Here is a 14,821-nt window from a genome sequence, read left to right on the forward strand (position 1 = left end):
CTCGAAAAGAGTAAGCAGCCATCACATTTGGGCCCCAACATCCGTACTTAGAAGCTTGAATGTTCCATGACAGCCCTGTTCTGGCTGGTCGGCCCGATGTCCTGCATGGCCTGCATATCGTCCATGACTTCTTCAAAGGTCTCCTTGATGCCTTTGGTGACAGTAGTGCGGTTCCACTCGCCGCGCGTTTGCCACACAAAGTCCATGAGATATGTGTTGATCTGCTCCAGTTGCTCAACGGAGCATCCACTAGTGTGTTCGGCCAAGTGCCCGTGAACATGCTCGACGTAGGCAAGGTCAAGAACGAGCTCGGGAGTTTGCTCATTGAGCAGTGACTGAAGGGTAACAGAAGCGTGGTTGGTGGGCTTCAAAGCCTCGGCAAACAACGGAGGCTGAGGCTTTGACTGAGACTGGCTTCCATTCAATGTGGGGTCAAGCTCTGTCTGGTTCGAGGCCAGCGAATCTCGGGGGCGAGGGGAAAGTTGGCTGCTGCCACCTTGCTGGGTATCAGGCAGGTGGTCGTCTTGGGAGACACGGTCAGGATACTGGGTAAGATCGGGGTACTCGAGTCGGGAAGCATTGGGACTCTGGGTGTGGTCATTTTGATTTGAGGAGTGATCGGAGGACTTCTTGTATGAGGTAGTTTGGGTTGTAGATGCTTCATTGGTGTAATCCCCGGGCTGGGAGCCAGGAGCCATTGGCGTCATGGGACCTTTTTGAGACAAGCTGGACATGCCAGACTCGCGGCGGATTTGCTGAGACGGCGCAGTGTGCGAATATGCAGGCTTAGGCTGCGCAGACGGTCCGAACGAGCTGTTCAAGGTATCTTTGCTGCCCGATTGATCCTCGGAATTAGACATAAAGACATCACCGTCGACATCGCCATCGCCATCGCCGTGAGATCCGTTGCTCAGGCCGTTAGGGCCAGGCTCATTTAGGTCCGAGCCACCGCCGTTCTGGTATCCGTTTGCAAAGCTCACGTGTGACTGTTGATTAGGTGTCACTGGGCGTGAGGTTGTCTTGACGGGGCCATTGGATAGGTCCGACTCGGTGTTGCCCTGAGGGGCAGCGGCGGCTTCTTCAGCGGCCTCTTGCTCTCGCAGCCGCTGATCCTCCGCTTCCCGAGCGCGCTTGGCTTTCTCAGCGGCTTCTTTCTCACGAGCTACCTCTCGCAAGTAAAGAGCCTCACATTCTACCCCAAGATTCGGATCAGCTGCCTCAAGAGCGCTCATATCAACTTCAACATTGGCTAGCAGTTCATTCGCCTTCAATATTCGGTCCACGTCTCCCGTCTGGCGGGCATCCTTCGTCATCCGCCTGATGTCTGCCAGGAAATCACAGGGCCGTTTGTAGTATCCGTTCGACAGACGTTTCTCGATGGTCACAGTCTCCAGGTTGTAGTAGAACTTCCCAGTCGCAACCTCTACAAGGCCCGGGACACCTTCTTTATCAAAGCCCCTTTCATATGGACGATAAATGCCTTGTTCCTCAGGAGGGAGATCACTGGTGACGATGTTCGGGTCGGCTTCATCCCACAGGTATCGAATCTGACTATCGTCAATTACAGGAGCGCGAAATTTCTTATATTTGCGGAGCTGATCCATAACAGGTTGGATACGAATCTTGAGAACGTTCATAGTGTGACGGTCCCTCTTCTTTTGAGCCCTGCGTTCTTCCTTGCTGAGCGGTGTTTCGCTTGCTGGAGGGGGTGGAGGCGCAACCTCAAGCTCTTCCAGCTGGCGCTTCTTGCGATTTTCAGGGTCAGGGAAGTCCGAGGGGGCGGTTTTGACGTATTCAATGAGTTTACCAAAGAACTCGCGACGTGCAACTCTATCAGGAGAAGGAATAGTAAACAAATTCTTCTTCGAGAATCCGAATAACTGTTTAACCAAAGATTCATCCACATCGTCTCCGTTGGACTCAAGAACACCGAGTAACAGAACTGGATCAGAGGGAGGCAATGATCGCAACAGACCCAAAAATGTGGAAATGACAGTGGGACCGACCGTCTCGAACCATGTCTGAATATTAGGAATGTAGATCACACTCGGTCTGTGCCGCTTGACTTCCGAAAAAAGCTGAATAACCGTGGCTTCCGGTGATCGCGTCGAATCACTGAGAAGTGTTGGGAGATCGAAAGCTTGGACATGTAGACCCTCAAAGTGGTGCAGAAGAGCGCCGGCAAGATATTGTTGACCCATTCCCTGGGGGCCGCGGAGAAGCATGCGAGGGCGGAATACACGCGACCGATCAAACTCCTGGATCATCTGTTCACGACGGAATCCATTGTTGTCTGCAGGTTCCTCATACTGAGCTTCTTCTAAGGCAGTGAGTTTTTTGCGCTGGGGAAGAACCTCCGACAGGGCTTTCTGGATATCTGCCAAGGACTGACGGAGCAGAGGCTCAACATTGTGAGGCAACGCTGATGCTCCAGAGGAGCTAGATCGTTCTGAAGAGGGAACCATTTTCTTAGCAGCAATCATGAAATCTTTGGGAAGAATGTCAATATTCTTCGGTTCGATCACAAGCTTCTTGTCCGACTTGTAAATTTGAGGATACTTTCGCTGTACAGCATTGAGAGCAGCCTCAGTGCAAAGGGCTCGTAGATCAGCACCTCCATACCCCTTGGTAATCTTCGCAAGCTCATCTTTGATGTCGCCTGGAAGCGCTGGGTCCCAGCCCTTGGTGTGAATATCGAGGATGGCGCGACGGCCTTCGATATTGGGAAGAGGGAAGTAGAATTCGCGATCAAAACGACCAGGACGACGGAGGGCAGGATCAACTGAATCAGGCCGGTTGGTGGCACCGATCACAATGACTTGACCTCGGCCGTCCATGCCATCCATCAACGCCAGCAAGGTCGACACAATGGAGGCATGGATCTGTTCCTGCTTGCTTGATCGCACGGGAGCCAACCCGTCAATTTCATCAAAGAAGATGATACTGGGTTGGTTCTTGCGAGCCTCTTCAAAGAGAAGTCGTAATTGTCGCTCGGCCTCACCGACCCATTTGCTCAACGTATCGGCGCCCTTTCTCATGTAAAAGCTAACCTTGCGGCCCTCGGAACTGACACTGTTGGCTAAAGCCCGAGCTAAAAGCGTCTTTCCGGTTCCTGGAGGTCCATGGAACAACACACCTCGAGGAGGAGTAATGTGGAAGCGTTGGAAAATCTCCGGGTACAACAGCGGGAGTGAAACCATTTCCTTCAGTTGATCGATGTGTCCCTGGAGACCTCCTACGCTATCGAAATTGACATTCAGGTCCACCCCAAGTGGATCTGCGTCCGCCAGCGTTTGCTTGTCCGGAATCTTACCAAAGTTCGCCGGCGTACCCGCGAGGTGTTGAGCGTTCTCTGCAGAATGGGTTTGTCCAGGGAGAAGACTGCCCTTTGGCCGGGCAAACTCATCATCACTGCTGTCACTATCAACACCTCCAGCCGCACCGGCAGGACCGGCAGGACCAGCGGGGTTGAGCACAGACAGGACACTGTTGCCTCCGAAGGGACCAGTTATCGGGAGGAAGCTTCGCTGCCAGGTTCCACCTCCTCCGCCACGTCCACGACGAGAAGGAGACTCTGTGATATCGTTCTCAACATCGTCCGTGGCGAGCAATAGATCAGGGCGAATAATGCGGTAGTCAACATTTTTGCGACTCCGACGCGGCTTCTCGTAAATGATCTCAGGCGCACGTCGTCGAGCGCGACCACCCCGAAGGTCTTGAAGTTCCTCGGCTAGCTCATCTGCGACTTCCGACTGACCACGAGATTGAGATGGTCGTTTGCGCAGGCCGGCACGACGGCTAGCTGAGCTGTCCTCGTCATCGTGGCCCATGCTCTTTTGCGGCGAGGCAGCAGAATTTCCAGATAGCGAGGCCTCGTCATCATCATGAGAATCTTCTTCTTCTGGTTCAAAATCACTCTCCTCGTCGCGATTTTTGCGCTGTGAGCTTCGAGGGGGCTGCTTGCGACCAGATCGACGGGGCTGGGGCCCCTCATCAGGCACGAATGCTTCATCGACCTCCTCTTCATCGTGTAGTCCGAGAAGGCTCGGTCTGGTTCGTCGCCGAGTGATGGGGCCTACATCTTCGTCGTCATCATCCTCATCGTTGTTCTCGTTTTTCGCATCGCCGTTCAACGACTCAGGGACAACACCGTCTTCCATGGACATCTGAGTATCAGGCCGATCTTGTTCATCATCCTGGCCGATGACCGTATCGCCTTCCATTGGGGCATCGCTTTCCAGAACCTCGAGCGAGGCCTGGATCTCTGCAGATGTTTCCATGGATTCCTCGGGAATGGCTGACTCCCGAGGGGCTCGCGAACCATGCCGTTGTACCTCAGCCTCTGGAGTCATTGTACCCCGCTCGACGGTTTCCATGTGTCGGCCTGAATTAGTCAGAGCGTAGATGTCTTCTGAAGCACCGCGGGTACGGCGAGTGGTACGTCGATTGGCTTGTGACAGAATCTCGGGTCGAAGCTTCAATTTCACAACAGTCCGTTTTCTCTTCGGTGGGGATTCGGGAGCAAGTTCATCATCTTCATCATCAGGTGGGGATGGCTCGTCAGAATCAGGCTCCTCGTAGAGCGGACGGTTCTGGGTTGTTCGACGGCGTGCCGTTCCTCGTACATTTCGCGGCACAGAGGGATCGTCGGAATCTTCCGATTCTTGAACAGATAGGTCTTCATCGTCAGTGGTAAGGGCATCGTCATCCGAAACGATGTCGCCTGAGTGGCGGCGCTGCTTTTTCGCGGGTCGGGATCGCTTCTTGGGGCTCGACTTGCTCTTTCGAGCAGCTCGTCGCGAATCTGGGGGTTGGGAGCCTTCGCTCCAGTCCTCGTCATTCGAGTCGGACTTGTTAGCAAGCTCCTCGAGGGAGCGCTTGGAACCACGGCGCATGGCGTCGGGATGGGCGGGGGAGGATGAGAAAATCACTGTGAAACAAAAGCGTTAGCTACAATGAGTCAAGGCATATTTCATAAATACAGCGAGGATAGTAGATCGAGTTGAGGCAGGTCGGATGAAACCGACGGGTCCTTAGATCGGGATCGCGAGAACAAGGACGTCGGGGTGGGAGTTTACCAATGACAAACAGGTCTTCGTCCAGCGAATGACAGGGAATATGGTGACGCGCAGCCCTTCACCAGGGCAATTAGCAGGGAGGAAGCCCACAATATCTGATGACAATTGGGGATTAACGCGGTTGGGTTGGTCAGTAACGAATCGATGGTGGAGCGCAAGTCGGGGCCAGGGCAGGGCCTCACGGACTCGGCACCGACGCGTGGAGATAAAACAAAGAAAAGACGATCAAGTCAACCACACAGCAGAACAAATTGTAGAGCTGTAGAAGTGTGTTAGACCGGGGACCTTTTCTGTTCTTTGAATATCGCGACCGACGACTGAGTGAATGACCCCAGGGCGGAAGGGACTCGCGCTGAACACATTCACTTCAGCCACAAACTGTGGCGTGATTAGTCACATACGTGCACGTACCACCCCCAAGTGAATAGTCGCCCTGTCATTGCCCACCACCTCAATGATATGATTCCTCCATGTAATCGCTGAGATCCAGGAATATGGAGGTCTTTAATCATCTGTATGTGGCAAGTTTAGTTTGTCTTTGCCCTTTTTTGGGCGGATTCGAGCTCCCATGTTGAGGGGAGACCGGACCGGACATGGTGGCAGAAGGAGATGTCAGAGAGCAGTCAGGGACGTGGAGTATCGTAACCCGGAACCGTTTCATTATTTGGGTTGTGGCTCCCTTTCATTGCTGCCCACCAGAATTCAAGACCTGATATCATGTGATCGCTGACTAAGGATCTACTAGCTGACCGCGTTACTAAGTGACTAGTCGCTGAAGAATATTATAGTCATATCGAAATCTATCAATCAATTCAAACTCGTACGTAGACTGGCATTCTTGAGAGCCATGGATGAATCTTTCAATCGATAGGCCGGTTTGTCGACTAAAACCATCCTCCAGTCCGCCCACACTGCACACCTGCATCTATGGAGCCCACAATCCCTATAGTCAACAGGTAGAAGAAATTATAGAAAAGTGATCCTAAAAATATGACACCAATCACTTCATCCTTCATCCTCAACCAAATCCACTTCACTATAAAATTCGATCAAATGTTCATACAAATGCCAAGCCCCACCTTCCCCAAAAAGGCAATCACGCTAAACCTCATCCACCAACTTCAGACACCAGCAAAACTCCCAACCCCATTCCATTCCATACCGCTTCAACACCATGTTGCTCCCACAGTTCACTCGTTTCTCTACACGGCTGGCAGGCCCTATCCGTAACGCGAACAGCTCTCGGACATGGAGCTCTACCGCTACAAGATTCAGTGAAAAGAAAAGTGCCTACCGGGAAGGGGTATGTTTTGTCTCTCTACGATCATTTGAATGCATATTCATACCATGCAATAAGTACATTGATTTCTAATACGAGTCTAGATTTCAGCATACGGTGCCTTTGCCCGTCCCTTTGGGAAGGTCTTCTTGGGCGCTGTGCTCACTTACCAGATTATCTATTGGACATGGATGAAGCTGGAGACGGATGATATTAAACTTCAAAAGAATGGTAAAAAATTCTACATTGAAATTTCTGTTTTTCTGATTTGATTTGTTTTTGTTTATCTAACTTACTTACTACAGAGCAACTTTCTGGCCTGGAAAAAAAGGCTCGGGAGCTGGCGGCTGCTCAGAAATGAAGCCCTGAGTCATGCATGACGTGTACTATATTGTTCCTTACTTCCTATCAAATGAAGCTTAGCACGGGATAGTGCTCAGTGATTTATATTCATATGCAATTGTTCCATGTCTAAAACTATTCCCAGCCGGGGCCCTGCCACGGAGATATCACATTATACAAAGACTCATTATGAACAAAAAAGCAGAATCAACCCAATCTATCAGACTGCGCATGCACACCCGTGTACTTGCGCTTGCGTTGATTACCCTCTGGGACTATTGGTAACCCAGCCTTCATAATGTTAGGTCCCTGTCCCGCACCAGGCAGGACAGGCGACTCCCTCAACTCCGGGAAAATCCAATCATGGCCTCGCTCGCCCTTCTTGAAATGCTCAATATCGATATGATTGAAGCGCTCATCTAGCGCTGTAGAACCGCTACTCTGGAGTAGAATGGTGCGAGTGCACAGGCCGCACCAGAAATGGGATTGATCGGCCAGGTCAAGACGAGTGGAGGAGAGGGTAGTTTTTAACCGGTTCTTGGGAACTTGGTGCTGTTGATTCAAGTGTTGAGTGTATGTTTCCTCGCGGTAGAAGATGCGTCCACATGATTCACCCTTGGAGGGGTCGTGGAAGGCGCAGAGCCAGCTTTGAAGGTGTAGGTGTTGAGAAGTCTCGTGGCGTTTCCAGTCGGCTTTGCTGCCAAAAGACTTGGCGCAGTGGGGGAATGTGCACCCGTAGGGCCGTTCGTGTCGTTTTTGGTGTTTCCTAGATACTGTTAGACTAAATTGAACATCAAGGGGTTGGTCAACATACTTCATCTCGCAGCGAAGTCGAGTACGCTTCGAGCATATATCGCATTGAAACCAGTCCTGCTTTTGGTCGGGTTCTTGGACTGCTGGAGCTTCATCAGAGAGTCGTTCTAGGGCTACTGAGAGCACCTTTTGAAGCATCTGTCGTTGAGGTTGGGAGAGGGTAGGATCGGTTTCCACTTCAATGCCCTCGTCGTTATTTTGATTTTTCCGAGCCCGGTAGTTCATCATCTTGGTCATGGCGTGAATGAGATTGTCGGCAGCATCGGTGACAAATGGCTCCGACTTGAGGTGTGCATGTTTTATGGCGTTATCGGGGCTATCCTGTGTAGACGTATCGTCTACACCCATAGATCCCAGAGGTGGTAATTGTGATCGAGAATCCAGGAGACCGATTTCAGATGGGGGGTTGCTGGAAAGTGGTCTGGGGGTTTCTTCACGAGAGAGATATTCATCTTGTGCGTGGTGCATGGGTCCATCTGAATCCATATCCATATCACCAGAGTGAGAAGAGATGTGGTCTTGTATGTCGGTCAATGACCCTACTGAGCCAGTATCTTCGAGCTTGTAGTCAGGCCGACCAGTCATACTCTCGTGCCAGTCCATCGATCTAGTAATTGGTTAGCGGGCCAGGGCATATCAAAGCAACGAAATAAACCTACCTCTTCAGCAATTCCTCTCCATCTTCCCCAGCATGCATCCGACTGAGATGCTGCTTGAAATTGTCCAGACGCGGCCATCGCTTATTGGGACGGGGACAGTCCTTCCCATAGCAGAGGTACATCATCTTTGGACCTCGCTCGGGCTCCTTGTTGTGCACACATTTCTTGTGTCGGGCCAGGTCATTGATTGTCCCAAAGCCCTCTTTACGAGGACAGTTCGGCTCATCACATTTAAAAAGCTTTCGATGACGAGCCTCGTGTTTTCTGGAACGAATCAATACCATGGCCAACTGAAATGAAACACATGAAGAGGAACCTACCTCTTGTCGGAAGGACACTTTCCAACCCAGGAGCAAGCGGGGTGATCACATTTGACCGAAGCATCAAACAAAGCCTCACCGAAATCCCGCGCAAATGTCGATCCCGTCATATGAGACTGATCAAAGAACGGCATTGGCTCAACAAAACCTTGTTCCTTGGTACCGATCTGTGGGCTCGATAGCGAATCCACATACGACGATGGAACGACCGAGTGAGCCCCGTGACTGCCATATCCAGAATCCGCCGAGTGCAAACTTCCCATATATTGACTGCCGGCCTCGGACGGGGTTCTATAGTGGGTTTTCGGGAAAGCGCAGTCGGCTATGTGCATCTGAGAGATATTTGAGGGAGCAGGGACACCAGCAGCTAACAACGGGTTCCATGCATCCTGTTCCATCCTAGAGGCGGGGTAGTTAGGATAGTAAAAGTCCTGGGACCCGGGGGCCCACTGATTCAGGAAAGTGTGGCTGTGTGGATCGAGCGATGCCAGATCTGTAGTCAAATGTAGTTCCAGTAAAGGATCTGGGGCTGAATCCCCCAGAGCTAGATTGGATTGAAAATCCGCTAGATCTGAGTTGACGGAGTTGACCATGATCTCCTGCAGGACGTCATTAGAATCACACCAACGTATATCCTAGAAAGAATAAGTTAGGAACTTTCCAGGAATTCCGAAACAAATATAAAATGGAAATGAAAATGAGCCGCAGTTGAAAGACTAACCTCCATAGTGTGACCAGGTGATGTATAGGCTAAGGAGGTTTAACCCGGGTGAAGAAAACAAGCCCCGTATATATGAGCCTTCAAACCTCGACCAATCCAAGATAGTATTAAGGAGCCGGGATGACAGGGTTAGGGAAAATGCAGCAAACCCCCTCTTTTTAAATGGCGAAAAGGCAAAAAATGGAAAATGACAAATGAAAAAAAAAAAAACAAAAACGAGGTGCATGCATGCGCGAAAAGAAGCCCAAAAAAAAAAACACGCATCGTCGATCCACTCGCCCCGAGCCGATACAATTAACCACGCGGAAAAAGTTGAATCAAGGGTTAAAAATGAGGGGTGTACTCCGTAGTGAGACAAGGAATGTACATCCCTTGATTTGCACAGCCCCATGTGGAGATGTTCACCCGGGTAGATCATCAACGATAGAACTAGTTAGAGATCCAATCTTTAGTTTATTCTTTGCCGATCAGGATCATGCACCCGTTCCCGAGTGTACGGTTCTATATTTTCTTTTTGAATCAAGGCTTTTACCGTTTTGTCTGTCGGTACATGTTTTCTTGTTTTTCTCATGTCTTTCCCTTCTTGGTTAAGCGAGATTCCTTTGGCATCTGTCGCTTAAGATGTGGCTGGCGTAAAGCAAGGAAGCCGCATCGGGTTGTGACAGGGCCGATCAAATCCACTCCTTCGCCATGCCATTGCCATGCCGTCAAGACTCAAGGGATAAAGAGCGCATGGCAGGGGAAGGTTTCGGCTTGAAACATCTTGACAGGCCATCCCACGCGTTGCTAGGGAGCTACACTGAAGCCCCTTGATTAGGGTTCAATTCCCCCTTTTGGATGGGGTGCGTCACTTGTCCGGTAAATCCGATTCCCAAATATGATCTCTCATATGCTATGCACACTCGACGCCACTTTGAGACAGAATTCCCGCACTAAATATGTACATAATATTCGAGCGATTATCGGCTCATTCCGCTTCATGCAGGAAATAGCTCAACACTCGCATGCTCACCATTGTTCTAGGGGGGGGAAGAGAGAAAATGGAAAGAAAAGAAGCGAGAAGGAGGCAAAATAAATGGACAGTGAGACTATAGAGAAGACTATAGAGAGAAAAGAGAACGAAAGAAATTCGTCAAATCAAATATCTCATCCCTTTCATGCGCATCCATTGCCGTGACGTACACGCTGCACTCAACCGACAAGAGTAAAAAATCGACAGAAGGGGTATACACGTATACTCGGAAATATTCCAAGAATCAAGAATCAAAGTTGGAAAAAAAAAAAAGAGAAAAAGGAGAAAAGAAGAAAAAGAAACACGAGACAAGAAAGACCAAATAGCTGAAGAAGTAATAAATCGTGAATCAAATTTGCGAGGAATAACTGTTCACATAGGAATTTGAGTAGGGCGACGTAGGGGCCATATGTTGGTACGGCGGGTAGCTCGCCTGTGCGGGGTATAACGAGCTGGAATAAGAAGCGTTCGTCTCTGTCTCTGTCAGGTGGGTCGGATTGTACGGTGGGTACGTCACAGAGTTCTGGTGCGGGAGGTGGGTCTGAGACGGGAGCTTGACTTGGCCGTAGAAGGACTCGGCAATCGGTTCGGGCTCTGTGGAAAGAACGGTTCCCGAGATAGAAGAATAATCAAGAAGTGACATGGCGTAAGGGATGGGGTTGACAGGGCCAGCCTTGACATATTGCGTGGGAAGTGTTGCCCGATTCACCCCTGCATCCTGTCCGTGAAACGGCGCGGAAAGAGGGGGGTATGTTTCTGCAGACACCCCTGCAGGGAGGCTAGGAGTGGCTGTGCTCTGCTTCGCAAGTTCTAGAACAGGCATTGCCAGCTGTTCCATGTGTTTCCCCAGGTGCGCCTGTAGCTTTTTCCAGTTGCCAAGGATATTCCCGCAGAATCGACAGGGCTCGGACTCGGCCGTTAATTCGGTCTCATGCCTGCATTCGTCGAGCAGTTTCGCTAGTCGGTCCCGACTGGCTTGCCCCTCGACTCCTTTGCCCTTCTTCACCTTAGGGTCGATCATCTTATGTTCACGGACCAAATGCTGGACAAAATTGTCTTTCCGGTGGCATGTATGGCCACAGATAGCGCAGGTCCACCACTCCAAATGTCGATGTTTTTCGTTCTCATGTCGAACCCAGTCTGCTTTACGCTTGAAAGATTTGGGCTCGTTGCAATCAGGGAAGCTGCACGTAAATGGCTGCAGATCCTCTTGAACATGCTTGGACCAATCCGATGGCTTCTGAAACTTCTTGACACTGTTGCAAATGGTGCACTCAAACTCTGCAGGCAGGCGGTTCACAGGTGGAATTGGCACACCCGGGGGAAATTGGGCGGATGCAAGGGAGCTTTCCGTTCCCACACATGGCGACTCGTGGCAATTGCTCGAATTTGTGACCCGGAACTGGGTCTGCCCAGCTTCAGCGGAGGGTTTGTTCTGATCTATAAATGCCGCCTCGCCTCCCTGAGCAACGCAGAATTTACCAGATTGGCATGTACCATTGACAATCTCGTCCAAATGAGTCTGCTGCAGCTTCACCAAATTCTCATATCGCCAAACTTGTTCACGAGCGAACCGTTCGATCAGAACCGGCTCTAGTAGTGGGTTCAGATCCATGATCTGTTGTTTGAACCCTTGGAAAGTTGGCACTGGCAAGTGCGACACGGGTGGGAATTTCATCACGAATCCATTGACATCCGTATCCATGTGGTCCTCATCGTCGTCTTCATCTTTAACAGCCAGATGTCCCACGTCTTGTGCAGCGGCTCGAACAAGTTCATTCTCGGCTGAGCTCCTTGGCGAGGAAAGGAAATTGGCAACAGGTGGCCCACCATGGCCAGTCATTAGGGACATTAGTCCAGGAGTCACTGGTCGTGGAACCTCACTTCGACTGCGACCGCGAGCTTTCGCTGCATGACTTTTTACGTCGACTTCTGCGTTTGGCGAGACGGCATGAACTGCATTATTTCCTCCAATGGCTGATATCTGCCCTGTCATAGACATCAGAGCATCAGTCAAGCTCGGAGAGCGTTGATGCCTCGTTGACAAACTTAGCCGATGACGATGTGAGTGGCTCTCTTTCCGCTGTGGTACTCCGGAGCTATTCTGGGTACCGACGTTGGCAGTGGCAGTCGTGAGATCCGATGCTTGACGTTTGAGTAACGAGCTTGCCTGTAAGAATGAACGCTTTGAAAAGAGAGAGCGGCCTTCTTTGCGCTTTGGCTCGGCACTAATACTCAGCTCCGTAAATGCAGACCTGACGTGAAATAGACTGTTGTTATCCACAGTCGCCGCCAGCGATGCGGTTTCGACGTCTTTTGCCCGCTTTTCAAACTCCACCATCGCCGCAGTGGAACTCCCCGGCTGCATGGCTTCCTTCCTCGGCGTTGAGTCGCATGAATGATCTTGCCAAGGATAGAGGCAGAAGCCCTCAGTTGGCTCGGTCAATTCAAGTGAAGCGAACCCTTCGAGTGCGGTGTTATATCGGCCGGGATCATTGAGATCAGCTGGAGGAGAGCCAGGCGCAGAACCATCAGACTCAACACTAGCATCGTCATCGCTCCCCTCGCTTTCACGCACCAAGACCCCGGGTCCAGGGGTATAGTTGTCATCTGGAAGCTTCAGATTGAAGTAGTCTTGTTGTTGAAGATGAAGAGGGCGGTCCCCAGTACTCCTTGCTCGCAGTCTGTTACTCGTATGCTTCCTTTGGCGAGTAGGCGGTTGATCGCCGCCTGCTTCGGCATTGGCGCTCAGCCAGATTGTAATATTCTGGTTTTTCTGATCGCGTTCGCGCTGTGTTTTAAGATCGTTGGGACTCTGCACGTATTCATCCCCTCGGGAGGACGGTTCAAGGCCGATATGACCAGTCGTGGGGCTCCGGATCCACTGACCGTTGTTGGTTCGCGCGACAGAAAGAGACGAGACCGAACGGTGGTCGTCATCGACATGACCATCATCGTCTGAATCACTCGACATATGTCCCGGCGAGAGATGCATCGACGATCGGCTTGGGTGTCTACCGTGGCAGGGCCCTGGGACGGGGGAATCCCCACGCGACACACTTGACACAGTGATCCCAATTGGGCTCTTGAGCGGACTTCTCCCTCTGGCGGTAGAGGCCGACACCAAGTCATTTCCCGGGATATGATCAGTCGTGACAGTCAGTTGTGCAGGCCCATACCATTGGTCAGCACTAGCCAACGAGCCCTGGCTGGGCGCATAGCTCTGAGTTGTCGCGTGACATTGAACGGAAGAAGGGCTTGGGATGGTTTGCTCTGGATTGAGCCACTGTCGGGGAAACGAATCGGCAATGGAAGATGACCACGCCTGTTGTTGGACAACCGAGCCAGTCGACTCCACGTTGAATTTTCCATCGCGCCAGTCGACCCCACCCAACTCAATATTTGATGGGTCCAGAAAGCCACCCGAAACAGGGGAGGCACAGCTACTCTGGTTCTGATGATCATTTCCTGCCCAGTGGTTCGCTTGGATAGTGGAGCCGCCCTGGGTATCATTTTCCCCGATCGGAGAAGGGCTGGTTTGATTCGGGCTGCCCCCCACAGGCGTCAAGCGGATAGCACTCGCTTGAAAAACGATTTCCTCCGGGTCTGACGACACTGACAAATAAGGATCCAGGGTATTCGGTTCTAGCACGGGCGAACGTCCGGAGTACGGAGTGCTCTCCATTTTCAAGTGATGAGCGGGTCCTGTGGCCCATGCAGGCAATTTGGGAGAGCCACCTTCAGATGGAGGCGAGAGGGGACGAGAAGAGGGGAAAGCATTGAATGGGTGTAGGGCAGTGGACGCAAGTTTAGATCTGTTATAGAGATGAGCGGGCATCGAGGTTGTCGTGCGACAATAAAAATCGAGTCGTTCTTTGTCTCTCCCTTTTCTTGATGATAAAGAGTCGAGAGTAAGAAAAGAAGAAGAGTAATGCGCGCTGATAAGGCCCGAGTGTAGCTGAAAGTGAAGAACTTGGAAAGAGATGGGGGCCGAATATGGTTATAGAACTAGAACATTTGAATGTTGAAGAGTTGAAGAGCTGAAGAACGGAAAGAACGGAAAGAGTAGAAAGTGTTTGAAAGGGAAAAGGAAGTTAAGCGCCCTGTTGCAGGGGTGGGGGGGGGGGATGGATTCAGGATTGAGGGGAATCAGCTTGAGGTCCACAGTTCCACAGAGGTCAGCCTTGTGAGGACAGTAATGAGCCTCATTTAGCGCTTGGCGCCTTCACTTCTTTCTAGGAACTGATTCTTTTCGTATCTAGAAGCATTCCAATATTTAGAGCTATTTATCTTCCACATTTTCATAAGAAATTTGAACGTTCTGACATGAATTATCCCAAGGCTTGGAAATTCCCAACTTATCTCGAGGCTGAACGCACGCGCTGAAACTGCGCCCGGGCAACAATTTCCCACTTTTATCTTTTTGGCCCCATATCCTCAATATTTCTCTGCAAGTTGCAGTTGCAGCATGTACTATACAGTAAAAATATTGTTTACACTGAAAGTCTCCGAAGATCTGCTCCAATCCATTGGATCCATGGGTAACAAAATATATAAATGCCGGGCCGCGGGGAAAGAGTCTGTGGTTGTCTCGACG

The 14,821-nt window shown here is 50.9% G+C and overlaps 4 protein-coding genes across 4 annotated transcripts; 1 reads left to right on the forward strand and 3 right to left on the reverse strand.

Moving 5' to 3' along the window:
* Positions 1–47: 47 nt before the first annotated feature.
* On the reverse strand, positions 48–4,895 carry N7520_009315 (chromatin segregase YTA7; the record flags this gene model as incomplete). The annotated part of the gene is made up of 1 exon (XM_057143249.1): positions 48–4,895. One exon carries the CDS (start codon positions 4,893–4,895, stop codon positions 48–50), a length of 4,848 nt encoding a protein of 1,615 aa, XP_056992537.1.
* Positions 4,896–6,252: 1,357 nt separating this feature from the next.
* On the forward strand, positions 6,253–6,718 carry N7520_009316 (uncharacterized protein; the record flags this gene model as incomplete). Its single annotated transcript, XM_057143250.1, has 3 exons — positions 6,253–6,381; positions 6,462–6,588; positions 6,663–6,718. 3 exons carry the CDS (start codon positions 6,253–6,255, stop codon positions 6,716–6,718), a joined length of 312 nt encoding a protein of 103 aa, XP_056992538.1.
* A 221-nt stretch (positions 6,719–6,939) lies between these two features.
* N7520_009317 (putative C2H2 finger domain protein) lies at positions 6,940–9,218 on the reverse strand (the record flags this gene model as incomplete). Its single annotated transcript, XM_057143251.1, has 5 exons — positions 6,940–7,465; positions 7,514–8,119; positions 8,172–8,435; positions 8,492–9,126; positions 9,213–9,218. Coding segments are annotated over 5 exons (2,037 nt in total), but the record flags the coding sequence as incomplete, so codon positions are not given.
* A 1,355-nt stretch (positions 9,219–10,573) lies between these two features.
* On the reverse strand, positions 10,574–13,909 carry N7520_009318 (putative C2H2 finger domain protein; the record flags this gene model as incomplete). Its single annotated transcript, XM_057143252.1, has 1 exon — positions 10,574–13,909. One exon carries the CDS (start codon positions 13,907–13,909, stop codon positions 10,574–10,576), a length of 3,336 nt encoding a protein of 1,111 aa, XP_056992540.1.
* Between the last annotated feature and the right edge of the window lie 912 nt (positions 13,910–14,821).

This window comes from Penicillium odoratum (assembly GCF_028828045.1).
Source record: "Penicillium odoratum strain IBT 22623 chromosome Unknown utg000006l_segment0_segment0, whole genome shotgun sequence".
Lineage (NCBI taxonomy): Eukaryota > Fungi > Ascomycota > Eurotiomycetes > Eurotiales > Aspergillaceae > Penicillium > Penicillium odoratum.